Source organism: Rhododendron vialii, chromosome 2a, assembly GCF_030253575.1.
Source record: "Rhododendron vialii isolate Sample 1 chromosome 2a, ASM3025357v1".
Lineage (NCBI taxonomy): Eukaryota > Viridiplantae > Streptophyta > Magnoliopsida > Ericales > Ericaceae > Rhododendron > Rhododendron vialii.
In genome coordinates, this window is record NC_080558.1 from 46,534,962 (window position 1) to 46,555,365 (window position 20,404).

At 38.6% G+C, this 20,404-nt stretch overlaps 2 protein-coding genes across 4 annotated transcripts in view; one reads left to right on the forward strand and one right to left on the reverse strand.

Moving 5' to 3' along the window:
- Positions 1-450: 450 nt before the first annotated feature.
- LOC131317986 (uncharacterized) overlaps positions 451-20,404 on the reverse strand; it is a 73,060-nt gene continuing 53,106 nt past the window's right edge. The window contains exon 2 of the mRNA XM_058347739.1: positions 451-628. Within this exon, the coding sequence (XP_058203722.1) occupies positions 489-628 (140 nt within the window). The 3' untranslated portion in view covers positions 451-488. The remainder of the gene's footprint in view (positions 629-20,404) is intronic.
- Positions 4,384-14,647, forward strand: LOC131317972 (protein NLP7-like). 3 transcript variants are annotated; one of them, XM_058347718.1, is made up of 6 exons: positions 4,423-4,479; positions 10,359-10,517; positions 10,606-11,105; positions 13,031-13,078; positions 13,191-13,929; positions 14,076-14,647. In XM_058347718.1, the coding sequence occupies exons 1-6, from the start codon at positions 4,461-4,463 to the stop codon at positions 14,534-14,536; spliced, it is 1,926 nt and encodes a 641-aa protein (XP_058203701.1). In that variant the 5' UTR covers positions 4,423-4,460; the 3' UTR covers positions 14,537-14,647. The 3 variants fall into 3 exon arrangements, with proteins under 3 accessions (XP_058203700.1, XP_058203702.1, XP_058203701.1); XM_058347719.1 differs by lacking the exon at positions 13,031-13,078 and having other exon boundaries at positions 4,421-4,479; XM_058347717.1 differs by lacking the exons at positions 10,359-10,517; positions 10,606-11,105 and having other exon boundaries at positions 4,384-5,202.

Here is a 20,404-nt window from a genome sequence, read left to right on the forward strand (position 1 = left end):
AACCACAATATGAGTCGAGCATTTTATTTTTAAATTTTTTTTGACAAGTATAATGAGTCATATGTACCTATAATTTAAAAAAACATAGTTAGTCAATACCTATATGTTCCACATTTTGAGTCTATTCAGAATAAAAAATATCAAACCTGCATGCACTTAAATTCTCAAGACAAAGCCTGATCATAGAACTGACCAGCCAATTGATAGAACTATCGAATCAATCATGCAACTCTATTAAAAGGCTAACCGCAGGTCTACAATTCTATTCCACTAGAAAGGACAAGATCAATACTCATCGTAGATTTGTGATAGCGCGCAATATCAACTAGACGGAGTAATTGATAAGATAACAGTAACACAATTATCTACATTGAAAATTTGTCATTCGAGGTAGGGATACATGAATTTCCAAGGATTTGAACGCAATCCACAGCAGAAAGAGTCAAAAAGCATAAATTAGAAACATATGCACAAGTTTATTCACAATGTCAACAATCTCCAATTATCCACACAGGAACATAGCGGTAAGGGAATGAACAACAAGGAACGATGACTAAACAATTCTGAATGGATGAGGTGCTTTCTGAACAACATACACTTGAGGGACACTGATAGACTTTGATACCAACTACAGACGGATTAAGAGGGACTTTATGGTGGACTACCAATTTTCCTGGGCAATTTTCGATTTCTCAAGTATAAACTTCCCTTGTACTTCTGTGTCTCCTCATAAGCTTGTTCGTACTTCCAACCCAGCACCTCACGGCAGTCCCCACAATGGACATCAGCAACCATTTGTAGATCAGTCATGAGCTGCCTGTCCTCTTTGGGCCCTGCAGCGATATTCATTCCATGGGAGAAAAGGAATGCCCGACCATTTCTTCCCTGAGCTCAAAACACAAAATTTAGAGATATGGTAACCCAAGAGCAAGCTTCTAGCAAAGGCATGAGAAGACCAATTTGAATGTAAATAGACACAACAATTGCGTTTTCAGGTAGATTACCTTGAAGAAAACAACAATTGCGTTTTAGTTTCCTATTTTTGTTTTATGCCTTCTAATTCCCAACCAAAAAGATATATATATATATATATATATATATATATATATATGACTGTTTCCACAATCAAGTCGGATCTTGACATCTCAACCCCTTATAAATGAGAAGTCAAGGACTCAAGGCTCAATCTATCTACTTCTCCAATCATTTCCATTTTACAAAAACAAGCAACTCTCACTTCTTTCGGTGATTATGCAAAAAGTGCCGGTGAAGCTACTCATGTTTCAGCTTTAGAACTATGGGGGTTCTATGGCAAAAATGAGTTCAAATTGGAAGGGGTGATAAATGGCGATATTTCAATTTCATTCACTCTGCGCATCGCTCAATCATGTTGTAAGTAAAATTCTTCTGGGCTAAAGTCCTTTGCTATTCTCTTAAGAATGGTCTAATAACTTTTTTGTGTTTCTAGGTCATGCTCGGAATATTCATTTTGTATTTTACCTTGTGTGATACTGCACAGTCAATACTCAATAGCGGGTGAGATGGTTGACCAACTTGATTTGTCAAATGAAGATTTGACTTTCATAGCTGAGTTGATCGACAGCTTGATTGTAAAACTTGTACTGAAGTACTGGAAGCCCTCGTTTGGGAACTCTAGGGGTAAAGGAAGTCCATGTGAGGATTCTCCTCATGTAAATAAACAAAGCTCTATGAGATGCTCTTGGAGTTCAAGATCTGGAAGAGTTTCTGGTGAAGCCATTTCCAATGAGCACAATTACACCTCATATGCGAATCAGTAGGTCATCTGAAGTGAAAAGAACATGAGTTCTAATGGGTTTGAAGGATGCAAAGATAGTTTCTCTAGATCTGTCGTCATGAATGAAATCCTGAAGACTTCAGAGATTCCTTTTCCATGTAGTTCTCCATCAAATGATGCCAGCTCATTAAGTTTTTCTATTCAATCTGTAGCAGATTTCTTTTTTGCAGATGGCTCGTTGAAGCTGGAGCTTGACGCAATTGACATGCAATATCGCCAGTCTTTCCATGAACTCCTCAGGATGCGGGAGGAAGCAATGGAAAATGTCAAAAAGAAGGGGATCTTGAGGAGGAAAATTTTTGTTTGTTGATGTAAGTACATTTCTTGATCCTACTTTCTTGCTCCAAAAGCGGGAAAGAGGATTCATCTGCGGAAGCTGATGCTTATTGTTTGTTTCAGTAACTAATCATTTTTTTCCTATTCGAGATTGATTTATCCTTTCATTGTTTCAAATACTGAGTGGTAATGTTTTTTCTTGTTACTGGTAAAATGCCTTGTAGAGCGAATGTTGCGTAATCATTTTTCTTAATTATCTCAAGATGAAGTTTGGCTGCGACAGGATGCTTTAGTTGTAGACCGGTTATTCCTTGTTATGGCAAAACGATGTGTCTGTGTACATATGTACATACACACTGCATTTTCTGAGATTGCTGTAAAGCTATTTGATTTGCTTTGAACATGGTATTTTCCATAGAGAACCATTATGCACCAAATATATCATCTGCCCTTCGTGATGTTTTGGTGATATTTCCTGATGAGAAGATATTTCAATGTCTATAATGCTTGCTTCGATGAGTGAGAGTATGGACTTTGAAGTTAGCACTTGGCAGCCTACTGGTATGACCTATTTTGTCATGATAATGAAAAGAAAAAGATCAAATTTCTTCATCAATATATCCTATCAGAGTATTTATTTCGTGCGAACAACTTGCAAATAAGCAAGATTTTCTGAAAGAAAAAAAAAACAACAAATAACCAAATCTAGAGGGGATGAAGGTCGGTCAGGCATCATCCATTAAAAGGACCTAAAAGCCAGAGTGGGTGAGTAAATTCCCAAGTGCAGCTAATCCATATAACCAAATCTAGTCAAGGCTGATGTGCAGGTTTTAGATTTTCTTTTTTTTAAATGTCGCTTGGGAAGACGAATGGATATAATTTTAATCACTAAATTAATTTAGGACGTATATAAGACAATAGTGTGGGCTCATTTGCTCATTGTTCTCCCTTGCAGTCTATCAAAATCTCTCGGGAAAGACTACAATACACACCCTTTATTTGGGTGTGTATCATATGCACCCCCAAAATGTTATGAATTGTAGAGAAAATGTTACGAATCGTATTGCTAAAAAGTTACAAATCGTATAAAAGTTACGAGATACACCAAAATGTTATGAATCGTAATGAAAATGTTACGAATCGTATTACTGAAGGTTATGAATTCTAGAACAAAAGTTACGAAACACACTAAAATGTTATGAATGAACCATAAAATAGGTGCATATGGTACACCCTTTTAAGAAGCGTGTATTGTAGACTTTCTCAAATCTCTTTTATGATATGACTGTTATCGCGTACTACTCTTTTAAAAAGTTACTGATTTTCAAATTTTTCTACTTGATGAATGTACTTTCTTTTGTTTATTAAGTGAAGGTATATGAAAATCCAAATTTTGATTCATGTATGTAATCTGTGTGTAATTTTTCACCTATGGAAAGTAGGGTCAATAAACCAATAGAATGAGTTGAACACTTAATTGTTTAAATTTGGCTTGAAAATTTAAAGAGCTGTAGTAATATATTTAAGATTGACTTGGTTATGAGGCGAATCGATCTCAAACGAATTTTAATCAAGTAAATCACGAGTCGATCTCAAATAGCTCATACTCTTTAAATTTTCCAAACCGAACATTTAAATACCTAGTGAAATTGGTTGTTTCATCTTCCCTCCACAGTGGAAGTGGAGTTTGAACCCCACGGGAGGCGAATTTAGGGTTCAGTTCTATGGACAGTCTTTGAATCTCATGTTGACTATTATACTAACACCTCGTAAACTGTATATACACAATATTGGTAAAAAAGAAGAAAAAGAGACATATAAATGAACTGATTAAATAATGAATATTTAAGTACTCTTGAAACGAATCTCCAATGAAGTCAAGGGAATTTGATAAAGTGAGAGAGACTAGAAATGGGGTAGATGGAAATGGAGATGAATTGAGAGCCTGAGCTGAGCCATTTGGTCCTTAGACATGAATTGTTAAAGGGAATTGATATTCGCGCTCCAAAATTTACTGCAGGCGCTACACCTTTTTGTTTTTATACTGTGATGTTGTCAGCAACATCATAGTGTAAAAATAAAATATACACTGATGTTGCTAGCAACATCACAGTATAAAAACAAAAAGGTGGAGCGCCTGCAGTAAATCTTGGAGCGCGAAAATCAGTTCCCATTGTTAAACCTTGAAAATCAATGGGGAGGTGGACCTCTTGAGCCGCCCTGGTATGCATCTGCTGGGCCCCGCACCAGTTGAACAAATTTCCTAGGTCACGAAAGTGCTCCTCCTATCCTCCTATAATACAGTAGAAAATAGAGGGAAGTGTGAGCCAGGGGGCAACTTGGTTCATTCATCTGCAAAGAATTCAAGATGATGCCCATAGACGGAAGTGTTGATGATGCCGGTACATTCCTTGGAGTTGAGGAGGACTATTTCCCTCCCGATTTCAAGGAATACATACGAAAGGAACGACTCAACTGGTCGCGATTTGAAGGAGATCCATATTATAGATGTGTTTTCTGGAGCCAACTCGGCAAGTCTTCTCTCTCTCTTGCTTTCTTTTTTTAGGGGCTCAACCGCTCAACCTCAATTTTCATTTACAGATAATTTGGCGGACTCAATCAGACATGCTCTCCAAAAAGTGATAATAAAGGAGGAACTTCGGGATTCCCTAGTTCAATTTTGGGCAGCCACAAAAACGTCCGAGTGGCGGACTTTGCTTACAACTCAATTCCAACCTTTTGCTCTTGGTAAAACATATACCACGGTTGCGAGAAATTGGCTTTGTGAGTACAGGATGGGGATGCGTAGGGAGTATAATAACTCCTTCTACGCAGATGCAGAGTGTGCACAAGAACAACTTGGGCTTCATGGCCGTGTCTTCCTCAATCAACACCCCGAATCCACTCCGCATGTGAGGCATTACACTCTCAAAGAGTATCCACAGCGCGACCTTGCTTTACATTGCCAGATTGGATCATCTTGGGCTGTGCCAGGGTTCGACCATTTCAGCGACACCTGTGTTGGTGTACTTGAGATTGTGTCTCTGTACTTCAAGGTTCGAAATTGGCATGACAAATCTTTCCTCGGCGAAATGTATGACATTTTTCAGGTTTGTCAATAATCCAGGCATCTTTGAATTTCTTGTTAACTTTCATATTATTCCAAACCCCCTTTTTTTTTACTACTTTATTGGTTGTTAGGCACAAGATGATCCATTACTTTTCCACAAAACTCGAGCCAATTATAAATTTCAGCTTTCCCAAATTAAACCAGTGCCAACAATGGCAATATTAAAGCCACATCTAACCGAAGAAGCTATGAGATCAAGGCTCCATTTCTGTGTTTCCATGCTAGAGCCAACAACTCTTCAAAGCGAGCCAAAGTTCAAAAGTATGTACGATTATGTCCATATTGATGCGAAATGGTTTTGCATGTCTAAAGAATCGCACAAGTACTATTTACTTCTGGAAGAACCTGAACCATATCGTACTTGTAAAAGCAAACGATTCATCACTAAAGTTATGTTCCTCGCAGCCATAGCTCGGCCAAGGTTTGATGCCGCTAGAAATGAGGAGTTTTCGGGTAAGATAGGAATTTTTCCATTCACGTTCAAGGAACCGGCAAAGTGAAGCAGTAAAAATAGATCGGTTGGTACAATGGAGACAAAGGCTTTTGTATCGGTAACTAAAGACATCTATCGTTCCGTGTTTGATTGAGAAAGTTCTCCCATCTATTCGATCTAAATGGCTGCGTTCTAGTGCAACAGAACCCATCTACCTTCAACAAGATAATGCAAAACCTCACATTAGTCTATTGGATGCTGATTTTGTAGAAGCCGCAAGCAAGGATGGGTTCAATATGCGCTTATCGTTTCAACCGCCTCAAAGTCCTGATATGAATGTTTTAGACCTTGGATATTTTATGGCAATACAATCTCTTCAACAGCAAGAAGCACGAGAACTATTGATGAGCTTGTTCGTGTCGTGGAGAAGTCATTCGAAGAAATGTCATCGGATATTCTCAACCGTGTGTTTTTATCATTGCAAGCTTGCGTGATTGAGGTGATGAAGGTTAATGGGGGCAACAATTACAAGTTGCCGCACATAGGAAAAGGCCAAATGTTGAGGGAAGGTTTTGTTGTTTCTAGCCTAAAATGTGAGCCTCATATTCTGCAAAATGTCTTGGTTCATTTACAATAGTGAACCAACTAGTTACATAAAGGTGAGTTTATTCTTCATTTTTTTTGCTAGACTCATCAAGGTGAGTTTGTTTTTTTTTTTTTTTAAATTCAACCAGGTTCTATTCTTTTTCTTTGTTTCTTTTTTTATGCTTAGAGTTGGAAAAACATCCCACTTATGAATTGTTTATCTCTCTCTCTCTCTCTCTCTCTCTCTCTCTCACAGGTAACAAGGCTACTTAAATTTTGTGTTTTTGCAAAGTGGTTCAGTCAGCTAAGAAGTTTTTGATGGCACTCTTCAAGTCAAGTTTGAAATTGTTGAATAGAGAGAAGGCTATATGCAGCACTGTCCTTTTGTGAATCTGTAAATATTTGAATGGGTGTTCAAATGAAGGGAAGAAAAAAAAATGAAGGAGAAGTGAAAATAGGTGTTCATAGTCATAATCAACTCTGTAAAATGTATTTTGCCTTTTGGAAATGAAAAAAAAGCAATATCAGTTGGGAATCTGTATTGTTTTGTTTGACTTTCAGCATTTAATGTGAATTTTTTGGAATGTACGTACTACTAGTTCAATTTTCAAAAGAAGGGCAAAAAAGGAATTTTGGCAAGTTCTACCCATCCATTTTTGGAAAGTGGACAATTAATTTGAGACAACCCAAAATAGAAAGGTGGACAATTAATTAGGGACGGAGGGAGTATATTTTTGTATCTATTTCTCTCCACTCAATTATCATTTAAAACCCAAAACGAGCAAGCCAGTTTCCTTTAAAAAAATCAACTTGGCATTGTTTTGTCTTTATTTAAATTTTTTCGTATTTGTTAGTTTTTGAATTTTTAATTTTTTTTTAAATTTTTGCATAAAAGTTTGTGAATTATTAGTTTGTCTCGACAAGCTAATTATTGAGAGTTGTATTCTATTCGCGTCATTTCATGTTAATGGGTCGACACGAAAAGTTAAACAGTTATACGAGTTCTTGTTGAGTTATGCGAGTCTAACTTGTATCGCCAGTCCGGCTAACGGGTAGCACGACTGCTTTTCTTTTTGAAGTGGTTGACAAGTCGAAGTCAGAATTTCGAAGCCAAATTTACACAAATCAGATGAACTACGCCTGAACCCAAAAATCGTGTATTTTAGAACTTAAACAATACCAAAAGTGCATAGAAATGCCTAAACACCAGAAGCCACAAATAAGTCAACTCGTAAGTGCATAATTAAGTGAAAACTTGAACAATGCCAAAAATTCCATAAACCATCATGTTTCTGTTACGTTTTATTTTCAAAACGAGGAGAAAAGGACCCATGTAAGAGGGGATAATCAAGAGTTTTCGAAGCACCTCAAGTGTAATAGAGAGCTCTCCAACCTTCCGGTCGATCAAAACAAGTTTAGGAGATGGGAGAAACAAAGAGTTTAGAAGAAGAAAAGGTGAAAAAGAAATGCAAGGGGAAATGGCGTCTTAGGGCATCCGCATCTCAATCGCTACCTCTCCTTTAAAGTTAGAATAAAGAGCAAAATAGAAGAAACTCTCCTGCATCAGCCTCACTCCATCCTTCGCTACTTCCCAATTTATGTAACTTTGCTACAGTGCCTCGGTTCTTCCCGCGAGGCACTGTTCATCACATTAATCATTATTTTACTATTTAATCTGTACTACACTTACTATTCATCAAAGCAACCTCATCAGATTTGTTCTTCCCACGTTTCAGCTGCTCCTTCACCTGCTCCCATGCCCGCCTGAGCTCCGACAACGGCTTTGAGCTCGGCCCTCTTCTACATCCCCTGGCGCTCGAGATCTAACCCTTGATCGTGTTTCTTTGTCCGAGACGATCCCAAAGCACCTTACCCGGTCGTCGGAAAATTGCCGGAGTAGCCACACACGTGGCCTGAGTTAGGCACGTATCTGTTGTGGAACTTTCTCGAGAGGGTCTTTTACTGCGAGAGAGAACATTTTTCTTTCAAATGGATGTACATGTGTTTCCTTCTTTTGCCTGACGGAATAAAGAACATGACAAAAAAAATATACTACTCCCTCCGTCCCTTTTTAAGTGTCCTGCTTTGTAACTCTAACTTATTAAAAAGATATCATCATTACATCTTTCATATCAACTTTTCCTACTTACACATCATCATTACGCTTTTACTCACTAACTTTTCAAAATAAAATCTACTTTTAGGAACAAAATAGACAATACACCAACTTTTACCCTCCTAACTTTACAAAATGGACACTTATTAAGGAACAGCCCAAAATGAAATACTAGACACAAAAAAAGGGAGTAATAAAGAATGAAATAAACAAGAATAAAGAAACAATAATTTTAATATAGAGAGCCTGATGCAATAAACATTTTAAAAATAAATAGCTAAAGTAATAAAGTGACTTTTTAAGATATAATTTGGTCCAAAATTTGAAGAGGTTGGTGCGGATGCTCTAAAGAGGAAAAAAAGAGAGGGGGGAAATGCTTGGAAATGGCGCCTCACATTATTTTTTCTGATTGGGTTATTGGTTATTTTGTTTTTAGTTATAAAACTAAGGGTAAATTTGTAAAACATGTTAAAGTGCTTTGTGATGTCATTGTCCAGTACGGGAAGAAATGGAAAGCCGGTCAATTGGATCCACATATCTGGTGCAACATTCCACCGGTTTGCATTTGCCATATTGGTAAAAAAGATGAAGAAGAGACAAAAAAATGAACTGATTAAGAGTCCGTTACAGAAACGAAATAAGAACTTATTTTTTTGTGTAATAAGAAAGCTTATTCCTGAAAATAAGAAGGCTGCTACTTATTTTGGAAGAATTTATATAGGTACCGACCGGCCGGGGAGGGAAATCGTACTGGCAGCCGCGCCCGGCAGTCTCCTGCCACCAGACGGCCGATCCGAGCCGTCCAAAAATTCTAAAAAAAAAAATGAGGGGGCCATTGCAGGAATCAACGGCATCCGAGGTGTATAGGGTGTTTGATCCGAGCACCCCTTTTCCGTGTATATATGATCAAGCACCCTACACGAAAAAGGGGTGCTAGAATCAATCACCCTACACACGTCGGATGCCGTTGATTCCCGCGTGAACCCCCTCGGTTTTTTTTTTAGAATTTTTGGACGGCTCGGATTGGCCGTCCGGTGGCTGGATACGGCCCGGCATGGCCGCCGGTACGATTTCCCTTCGCCGGCGCCCATTATCATAGCAATAGTCTTATTTTTTGTATAAGGCAATTTCAAACTCAAAAATTATATATTTACGCAAATAATTTTCCTACTACTATGGATCTTGTTTGATAAATCTCATTGAGATCTTTAATATGGTGCAAAAAAAAATTAAACTTTTTTTTTTCATTTGCATTATTTTTGAGTTTAAAAATGTGAAAGGAACTTTTTATTTGAATTTTGTGGAATGACCCTTCTTATTTTTGAATGAGAAGTGGCAAAATAAGTACTTATTTTTTAAGAAGGTTTCCGGAACGGAGCCTAAATAATACTCTCTCCGCCTTATTTTTATTGTCCATTTTTGTTTTTTGTGTCGTTCTTTTAACGCATATATCTTTCAACATGAATCTTAAAAAATATGCATTATAGATCTTGTTTGATAGTTCTCGATTAGATCTATAATACAAAGTTTTCAAAATTATGAAAAACATTATAAATTAGAAGATATAAGCGATGAAAGAACGACACGAAAAATAAAAATGATCAATAAAAATGGAACAAAGAGAGTAATGAATATTTAAGTATTCCCTTAAAACAAATCTCCAATGAAGTCAAGGGAGTTTGATAAAGTGAGAGACTAGAAAGGGGTAGATGGAGATGAATTGAGACCTGAGCTGAGCCCTTCGGTCCTTAGACCTGAGCTGAGCCCTTCGGTCCTTAGACATGAATTCTTGAATTCTTAAACCTTGAAAATCAATGGAGAGGTGGACCTCTTGAGCCGCCCTGGTATGCATCTGCTGCGCCCCGCACCAGTTGAATAAATAAAATTCGTCGTTGACGAAAGTACTACTCCTATCCTCCTATATAATAGAAAATAGAGGGAAGTGTGAGGGGGCAACAAGATAGTTCATTCATCTGCCAAGAATTCAAGATGATGCCCATAGACGGAAGTGTTGATGATGCCCATACAATCCTTGGAGTTGAGGAGCTGGACTATTTCCCTCCCGATTTCAAGGAATACATACAAAAAGAACAACTCAACTGGTCGCGATTTGATGGAACATCATCACTCTTTTTTAGATGGGTTTTCTGGAGCCAACTCGGCAAGTCTTCTCTCTCTTTCTCTCTTGCTTTCTTCTTTCTTCTTTCTTCTTCTTTTTTTAGGGGCTCAACCTCAATTTTCATTTACAGATAATTTTGCGGACTCAATCAGAAATGCTCTCCTAAAATTGATATCCAAGAAGAAACTTGATTGGCACCTTGTTCAATTTTGGGCACCCACAAAAACGTCCGAGGGGCGGACTTTGCTTACAACTCAATTCCAACCTTTTGCTCTTGGTAAAACATATACCACGGATACGAGAAATTGGCTTTGTGAGTATAGGATGGGGATGTGTAGGGAGTACTTCTACGCAGATGCAGAGTGTGCACAAGAACTACTTGGGCTTCCTGGCCGTGTCTTCCTCAATCAACTCCCCGAAACCACTCCGCATGTGGAGCATTACACTCTCAAAGAGTATCTACAACGCGACCTTGCTTTACGTTGCGAGATTCGATCATCTTGGGCTGTGCCAGTGTTCGACCATTTCAGCCACACCTGTGTTGGTGTACTTGAGATTGTGTCTCTGTCCTTCATGGTTCGAGATTGGCATGACAAATCTTTCCTCGGCGAAATGTATGACATTTTTCAGGTTTGTCAATAATCCAGGCATCTTTGAATTTCTTGTTAACTTTCATATTCTTTTTTTCCCCTTTTTTTTTTTTTTTCCTTACTACTTTATTGGTTGTTAGGCACGGGATGATGCATTACTTTTCCACAAAACTGGAGCCAATTATAAATTTCAGCTTTAGCTTGGAAGATTATAAGTTGATTTTTCTCAACTATGCTTCTTTTCTACTCCCTCGTCCCCATAATGTTGGTCGCGTCGGGAATTCATCTTCTTAAGGTAAAATGCACGGCCTTCTAAAATATGTCTCCTTGACAGGTTAAATTGGATGTCCCGCATTTCCCTATTGAAATTAAATTTTGAACTACTCCCAATCATTTATGAAAGTTAGATATAAAATAATGAAAGTCTTTTCTTTTCTTTTTTTTGATCTTTTCCCTATAGATAGTCAGGTCTATACGAAATCATTTTGATGATTTGAACACTTCATTGTGTAGAGCCTGAGAAGAAGTATTGTCTGCCCAATTTGCTTGAATATCGATCACAAACTGATCAAGCATATTTATCTTCAAATAAATGGGCTCCAATCTGGTGTATGTGTATTTGTTTGAATATTAATGTGTTCTAAATTCTTGTGATCATATCAACAACAACAAAAAGTGTTCTAAATCATGTCGATCAATATCTGATGCACATAATTTTTGTCCTGGCTAATCTTCTCAAAAATCAAATTGAGCTCTGGATGGACCCAGAAATGTCAAAACTGGGCATGTCCTTATTTTTAACAACTGGAGAGGAAGCTTTCTGAATAAGCATACCAACTACTGAAAAAAGTATTGTTCACTATTCGTCATGGATATGTCTGAAATAGATATTGATATCAAACCTCCTTTAATAGGCTTTGCTTACTTAAACTTATAGTTTGTGTAAAAGTTTAACTATTAATTTTTATACTTTGTTCATCCTTTTACTTTTTACTTTTTTGAATTTTCACTTCTTTAAGTCGACACAAGAAACATTGGTATCCTTCAATTTCTTATGGCAATAACTCCTCGTATTCAACTGGTGCTTCGGACAATATGAGTATACTTGAGCTACATGGTCATCTTATGGAATCACAAAAGGCTTAAAACGCAACATTTTGAAGTCGGTGATTTGGCTCTTACTTAAAAATAAGAAGTAAATGATTTGGCAACAACCCACTGTTTCTCTTACAAAAATAGTCATTGCACCTTTGAGCATGAGCCTATGTTTTTCCTTTCAGAAGGAAGTAGTTTGCCAATTAGACAACTGCAATGCATAATTGGTTAAGAATTGGATAAGCAATAAAATGTGAATGTTAAGCATTTAAATGAGATACAATGGTCCAGAGGCTCATTCAGTTGTCTTGATATAAATCTCTCCAGATAACGGACATCATTAGGCCTTGAGGAGTTTTGTGGGTTATGTTCCCTTGGACACAGGAAGGCTGCTGTTTAGAAAGAAAATGGCCCATCCTTAATTATGCTGTTAAACTATCCTGAGTGGAGTTCGGACTTAACGAATCAGTCAGGGACTCCTCTGCCAAGTTCTGTTTGACTTGAGATCCATTCGTGTGAAACACCATTGCAGCTGAATTCTCAGAAATCAAATCTGAGCTAGTGTATATCTAAACAACACATAGGTAACCTAAGGGTCTCCTTTGAATTTCAGTTAGGGTATTATACTCTTATCTGTCTGGAAGCTTGTGTTCCTTCGAAGAAAATATTAATATGTTGAATGCTGCAAAATTTCCAAGATCATTTCCTCATAGGGTGGGACTTTTCTGAGGCAAATGTTGCACAAACCCTTGTCACATATATTATATATAGACGTATATTTCCTTTACTTTGCTTTCTTTCTTTGAACCTACTTGTATATATGAATATGTTTTCAAGATTTGTGAGTTGCATGTTTCCTTTTGCCTGCAGGAGTTTGGTCTGCAATGTTTTGATGGATATAACCACTACGAAATGAAAGTAAGTGGCAAACCTTGATGCAATATTAAATCTTTTGATTTTAAAACAGTTCGTAATTAGTGTAAGTGATAAATTCACTCAAGAATCTGATGTGACAATACTTTCAAAACAGATCGGGGATGAAAATAAAGCACGCACAACTGCCTTCCAGGAACTCAACACGGTGTTGAAAACGGTGTGCGAAATTCATAATCTACCCTTCGCTATGACATGGGTCCCTTGCAGTGTTTGCAACGGTTTACTGCAAGGGCCACTCCTGTCCGAGGCTGTGGAATATTGTGGGCACAATGAGGACGAGTTTGATGAGTTCGTAAAAGTCATTAAATACAGTCACTTAGGAAAGGGAGGGGTTGCCGGGATGTTACTTTCATCTCCTAACATGTTGTACTGCTCGGACATAACCCAACTCAGCTTAACTGAGTACCCCTTGGTACCCTATGTACAACTGATGGAATTCCGTGGTTGGTTCACATTATGCTTGCAGAGCAGTTACACTGCAAATGACATTTATGCAGTAGAGTTTTTTTTGCCCACGAGAAACAGATGCGGTGACAACTCATGGACCTTATTGAGCTTGATATTGGGAACAATGGAGGACAATTTCAAAACTTTTAAGCTTGCTTCTGGCCAAGAACTGGGGGAATTATTATCAGTTAAAGTTATGGATTTTCAGAAGGGTCAAAAACTTCATTCTGTTCAAAATATCCAAGCTAAGGGTGCAGGAGAACGCAAAAGAAAGACGGAAAGGAAACATAGAAGAACTGGAGTTAGAATTGAAGTTTCGTGGGAGGATATCCTTGAATGTGCAAAAAATAAAATGAGTCGTAAAGGGGCTGCGGAGAAACTCCAAGGTAAGAGTACACTCCCAAAAATATAAACTCTAAGTTTACTTCTTGTCCTCGTAATTTTTAACTAGACAGTCTCTTTTCATTTAGAAAATGTTGGGCTTTTGGAAGTATAGAAGGTTTTTCTCTTATCTAAATTGTTCATTTTGCAGTTAGCATATCGACATTGAAGCGTGTATGTAGGGGTTATGGTCTTGATCGGTGGCCACCTCGCAATCAAAACATAAAAAAGTTCCCTTCCTTTCGGTCCTCGCCTGTTGAGAACAAGGGACAAACCCGACAACATCTAAATTCTGATTTGCCTTCAAAGCAAGCCTCGGATAGTGTTGCTCACACAAAGCCAGCATTCCAAGGTGCAAATATAGTGACAATTAGGGCGAAATATGAAAATAATATGATAAAGTTCCGGCTGTCTTTGCCGTCTAGATTAGTAGCGCTTCAGCAAGAAGTGGCTAAAAGACTGAACCTGGAAGCTGGAACTTACTACATCAGGTATGAAGATGAGGAAAATGAGTTGATTTTAATAGCTTGCGACCAGGACTTACTAGATTGTATAGACACTTTCAAATCATTGGGCAACACTTCGGTTGTTGTGCAGCTTGAGCCCAAATAGCCCAGTATCTATCGACCTTCCTGTAGTTTTTGACATCGTTTGTTTTAATTCCTGTGATTTTCAAGTGCTTTTTTTAATGGTAATAATACTGCTGCCCCAGTGAAAAGATCAGCCCTTGGTGCTCTGTTTTGTTCATTCAAGTCTGTAGTAGGATGCGAGGAATTTTGACTTATAACGCTTTCATTCCTGTGTTGTTGGGCTGCATCTTCTCTTGGATTATTTATTTTTTCCCCTTTTGTTTTGTTTCGTCCCCCTTTTTGTTATGCAAATAACCAGTATGCTCTGAGGAACTTTTAATTTTTTTGGCCGCCACACCCATTTGTGTTGTAAATCGCCTCGTCCTAACTTAATTAAAGTAGATGAGCATAATCCATCACAAGGGGTTTAGGTCTCATTTGAAAGAAGAGATACAATGGTATGGAGAGATCGAATCAAGGAAAACGCAATAAGGTCCTTTTTTTCTTCTTTTAGCTGAGTACATTTTTCATTGTTGGTTGTAATCTAAGAAGCACGGACATGTTTCCAGGCATTTTGTATCCGCATCGCAGATGTCTCGAACACGGCCGACACGTTCTTGGCATGTGAAATATGTGTCCGAATATTTAATTATTTTTTTAATTAAGACATGTTTGTTTTTTAGTCTGGCCGCTTTTTTTTCTTCCCAGTCAGACGTTTTGGACACATACCGGACATGTTTCGGACACGCAAGGCACGTTAAAAGTGGAGTAAGATAAACTTCACGGAATGGTAGTTGCAAAACCAAAAAATGGAGACGTACAGTTCTACTATATGAGATGCATCGAAACTGAATAAATTAACTTCCATGGCGGAACCAACAGATAACTTGTACCTTTTGTCATTATAATTTGTGAAAATTACATGGAACCTTTATGTCTCACATTCAAGTCCCATATTTCTAAACCGCAGCTAACTTGTTTCCGCGACAAACAAGCTTAAGATAAAATAAAGAAATCAAGAGTCATAATTAATACATTGAAAACCGCAATAACACACATTGAAGTTTCAAATAATAATGGCTTTATAAGCAGAGATGATTTTAGAAGTAGTAGTATACATTGAGCAACCTTCTATACGTATCCCCAAAGCTTCCAAGTCTAGGTAGAAATACAACAACGCCTTGGCCAAGTTCATCAGGTTCAGGGTCGGCTCATAAGTTTTGGAGGCCGGAAGCGAACCTCTTGAATGAGGTCACCCTATATTTTTCATATAAAAGTGGTCTACAAAAAGTCATATAAAAAAAAAAACCAATACAAAAAATTTACCATACCTCAAAAGATTGTTCCTGCCGGCCCTTATGTATTCTTCTTTTTCATTTTTGATCTTCTACTTTTTCATTTTTGATCTTCTATATATTCTTCTATTTCATTTTTGATCTTCTTTATTGATTGGCTATATCTTCCCAGCTAGTTTCTGCCGACCCTTATGTTATTTTCTTTTTTCTTTTTTAACGCATTAGTGTTTCTAATGAATAATTCCACAATTTGGGCCTATTTTGTAGCTCTTAAATTTCAATTAGGCCTATCTTGTGTAAAGAAGGCTAATATAATTTTTTTGGGACCATATATATATATAGGAATCCTAAAAATTTGGAGGCCCTCGTTTTTTATTTTTTTGGGGGGGCCAGAAGCGCCCGCTTCCCTTGCCTTGGCTATAAGCCGGCTCTGATCAGGTTACAAAGGATCCTCAAAAAGTTTCAGTTTTAATTGACACTTCTTAGCACTCCCCAAGGCTTTTTTGGCCAAGTTCATCAGGTTACACTTTTTATCCTAATACAACACAAAGTTAGTACTCCATTCAATTTGGCTCATTACATTTGTAAGAGTATTCGGGGAAAATATAACGTGGATCATTTGGATGCTCCTGAGTTTCATTACCATACGTACGATGCTCACTTATAATTAACCAAGTTAGCCGACCAAAACTCTAAACCTCTAGTGGATGCCCGTTACAATTGGCCGAAGAAAAGTTAATAAGCTTGCCAATAATCAAGTACCTGAGGATTTCTGAGTAGTTGCTGTGCATGAAAGTCGAAATTTTCAATTTTTGTGGATTGAGCCTGTTGCTGTGCATTACTAATGCTCTGAATTTTGATTTGTCAAATTTCTGTTTGTTGACGTAAATACATTTTTTTGATTCTACGTTCTTGCTCCAAAAGGGGAAAGAGGTTTCATCTGGGGAAGCTGATGCTTATTGTTTGTTTCAATAACTAATCATTTTTTTCCTTTTCGAGATTGATTTATCCAATTTCATTGTTTTAAATACCGAGTGGTTATGCTTTTTTCTTGTTACTGGTAAAATGCATTGTAGAGCGAATGTTGTGTAATCGTTTTTCTTAATTATCTCAAGATGAAGTTTGGCTGTGATAGGTGTTACCAAAATTCTCGTTTTCTTTCCAATCGACGGAGAATCGATGGGAAATTGTATCGTAAGCTTGCTGGAATGTGGGTGTGAAAAGTGGAGTTTGGTTCCTTGCTGTATTTCAGGACTTCTTTGGAAACAAACAATGAAGTGGATGAAGTGTGGAAGAAGATTAACAAAATTGACTTTATTAACCCTCAAAGTAGAAGAATAATCAATCGAGATGATTGAGTGAGCAATTACAAGTTACTCTACTCCTAGAAAAGAAAAGATAAAGGCCTGATTGACGTTGTTTGTGTGTCCCTGAAACTGCTACTAACTTGTTCTTAAATAGGCCTCCCTACATTTGAATTCAAATCTTCCCCCCAAAGTAACAGTTGAAAACTCCCTCGAATTCTGCTGAAGAAACTTCTCTAACTGCCGATCATGCCCACATTGGGAAGATTGTTTTGTTAATTGCGGTTTAACATCCTCTTTAATCGTGGAATCATGGGATCTAATTCCTTTTAACACCTGTCACCTGATCGACGGACCAAAAGGTCATAGGAATACGCCACGTGTAGGCCAATCAATGGACAAGACTTTTTATAGTGTCACCATCGATTCACTTCCATTCTAAATTTATTAAGGTGAGTCCATTCTATTCTTCTACTTGCCCATATTTACCCTTGCCATGTGTCGCCTGATCGACGGGTAAAAATGGAAGTCTTAGTTATGGTACAAACAATGCCCCCCTTATTTGTTTGAGTTAAAAATCATTTAACTCGAATAAATAATTCCTTTGCCTTTTCCAAAAGGCGTGATTAACACACAGGGCTCTCCCAACGTATATATACCATTTCGTTTATAAAAATTAGGGCACCGTTACAAACCATCAACCCCAGAATCGATGGCGCCCAAGAAAGATCCTAAAAGGAAAGCCATGGCCTCCAAAGCTTCTTCCAAGTCATCGACTCCTCGGTCAACCCAGAAGAAAGAATCGAGTTTTCAGAAAACTGAAACCCCAACAGAGTCCTATCTTCCAAGGTACCCTCAATGCCTAAGGGAGGCACCTCAGTTACCTCTTTATTTTATTCCTGTAGTCGGTCATCCCTCCAAATTCATATTGGGTCCTATTTATTCTCCAAACTCCCCTGATTCACTACCGACATATTATCTGGTGAATTTCGACGAACCTTTACTCCTTTCGCTTCCAGGTCTCCATTGTACTGGTTGGAATACCAGAGGAACAATCCGATCATGGCCCACTGTATTCCCATCTTGGACAAAGTGGGTTGATCGTATGAAGAGATACCTACACCTCTCGTGGCATGCAATGGGAATTTATGAAGCTATAGACCTATCTACACAGGCCTTTGAATTTAACCCTAATTTGATTGCTGCTGCTGCTTGCTTTTGGTCTGTTTCATCCAACGCTTTTATTTTTCCATATGGCCCCATGAGTCTTACTGTTTTGGACATCATTCATCTGACTGGCCTACCGAGTATGGGTGCAGAAGTTAATGCTGCCTTGGATCATCGCCCTTGTGATCCACCGTTTGAGGTCTCTGATAACTCATGGAGTTATGCACATTTTATATCCCTTTTCTGTACTTCTGATCTCAAAGAGCCATCGTTTACTGAAAAAGTAGCATTTTACTTGTATTGGCTCAACAAATATGTGCTATGTGTGTCTGGTTTGAAGATTACCAAGGAATATTTTCGCTTGGCCATTTGCTTAGCTCAAGATGCAAAGCTTGCATTAGCTCCCTTTGTGCTAGGGACATTGTATAAAGGATTGTGGACATTCACACAGAATAAAATCACCAGTAATTGTGGTGGTCCCTTTGTGGGCACGCCACCCCGGAAATTTTGCTTGGGAAATTGGGTGCGGCCCTTTTGGTGTTTGGAAAAGCGCGGCGAAACGCCTCGATTCAGAGTCGCCACTCGGGTTTTAGCGGTGGAAACACCCAAGGAACCGAACTCAAGAACGTTTGCCACGTTTGTTTGATTTTGAAAAAGGCTTGTAGACTGGTCCGTCGTTACCTTCGAATATCTGAGGTTCGGGAGCCAGTTTACGAGAAGGGAAGGGTTTTATGGCACCCCCTCTCGCCCAATCCGGAGATCGGTCTCTACTCGGGCATTTTATAAAACGTTTGCATTTTTCTCTCATTTGATCATTTTTTTAGCCAGTTAGGGCGGGGGAACAGTTAACGGGGGTTAAAACTATAACAAGTTGTGATTTATGTGGCAAAATGTTTATGGATGACGTGATTACAATGCTAAATATAGATTGAGAACAAGCACTGAGCAAACTGGACAAATTGCCGTACGCTGCCCCGCAGGGGCATGAGCAAATTCTACCAGCATGCACTGGTCGAGCCACTGCATGTTGGTTAGACTTGCGCACGCCACAGCAAGACTGGCGTGCTCCACTTATCTGGTTTCACAGTCTTTGTTTGCAACCCTCTGGGCTCTGGAAGAGGACCAGCGCACACCCAGGACAAACCATGCAGTTTAATAGAACATAAAATATATATTTACAGACAAGAGAGACGGCTTCAAGCCAAGAAAAGTAGCATAATACCCCAAAAATAGTGTGGGGATATAAAAGGGGCCAAGATTAAACTAAGATGCAAGGGCCAGTCACTGGATCCAAGTTTTAACTGCCGTACGCCAGTCATGGACTGCCGTACGCACGTTTGACCCTAATCCAGGGCTTGGCTTTTGCATCATCGGGGCTCTGGAACATGACCAGAAGGATCCCAGAGGCCTTTTGAATAGACAAAGAGTAGGCAATAACTACCACATCTAAACAGTTCTAAATATACAGAAAGCAGTAAACTGGTTATTTAGCATGCTAAGGTGATCGACTGAAATGAGAGATAACAGAAATGAGGATCCATGATCCCCACGCCAGTAGTGCTCGTACTGCCATGACTGGCGTACGGCATATATATACTGGCGTGCGCCAAGGTCCATCCCATACGTTTGTCGTATTTTACCAGTTTGAGGCCAGGACTAGTATTACTTACTAGCCTGGGCCTTACTGGTTCCCCTCAGGGGCCAAAAACAGAAAGGGACACAAAGGTGGTATACCTTTTTGTTTGAGGATTGAAGGTGGTATTGAAACTTAAAGCTTGGAGATGGAAGCTTAGATGGTGACTGGATATCAGTAGGGTGTGTGGAAGTGGGTTGTTTTCCTTTCTCTTTCAACGGAAGAAAAGAGATGGAGAGCAAGAAAAAGGGAAGAAGAGAGCTTTTTCTTCTTAATGAGGCTAACCCCTTGCAAATGAATGCAAGGGGGGTATTTATAGGGGAGAGAGACTGAGATCAGTCTGGTGCTAAGGCCCTGTTTGGCTGGCTTGGGTCAAGAAGAGAGCCTTCCCATGCATTAAATGCATGGGACTAGTTGATGGGGGGTGTAGGAGAGAGGGGGAGCGGGCCTGGCCGATATAATCATCAGGGGCTACTGTGGCCGACGTTAGGGTGGCACAAAAGTCTCGTCCA

Excerpts from the sequence above, each read along its gene's own strand:
- LOC131317972 (XM_058347717.1), top strand. The coding sequence starts at position 4,486 with ATGATGCCGGTACATTCCTTGGAGTTGAGGAGGACTATTTCCCTCCCG. Across the intron at positions 5,203-13,030 it reads AAATGTATGACATTTTTCAG|GAGTTTGGTCTGCAATGTTT; the intron begins GTTTGTCAATAA and ends TTTTGCCTGCAG. Across the intron at positions 13,079-13,190 it reads ATAACCACTACGAAATGAAA|ATCGGGGATGAAAATAAAGC; the intron begins GTAAGTGGCAAA and ends CTTTCAAAACAG.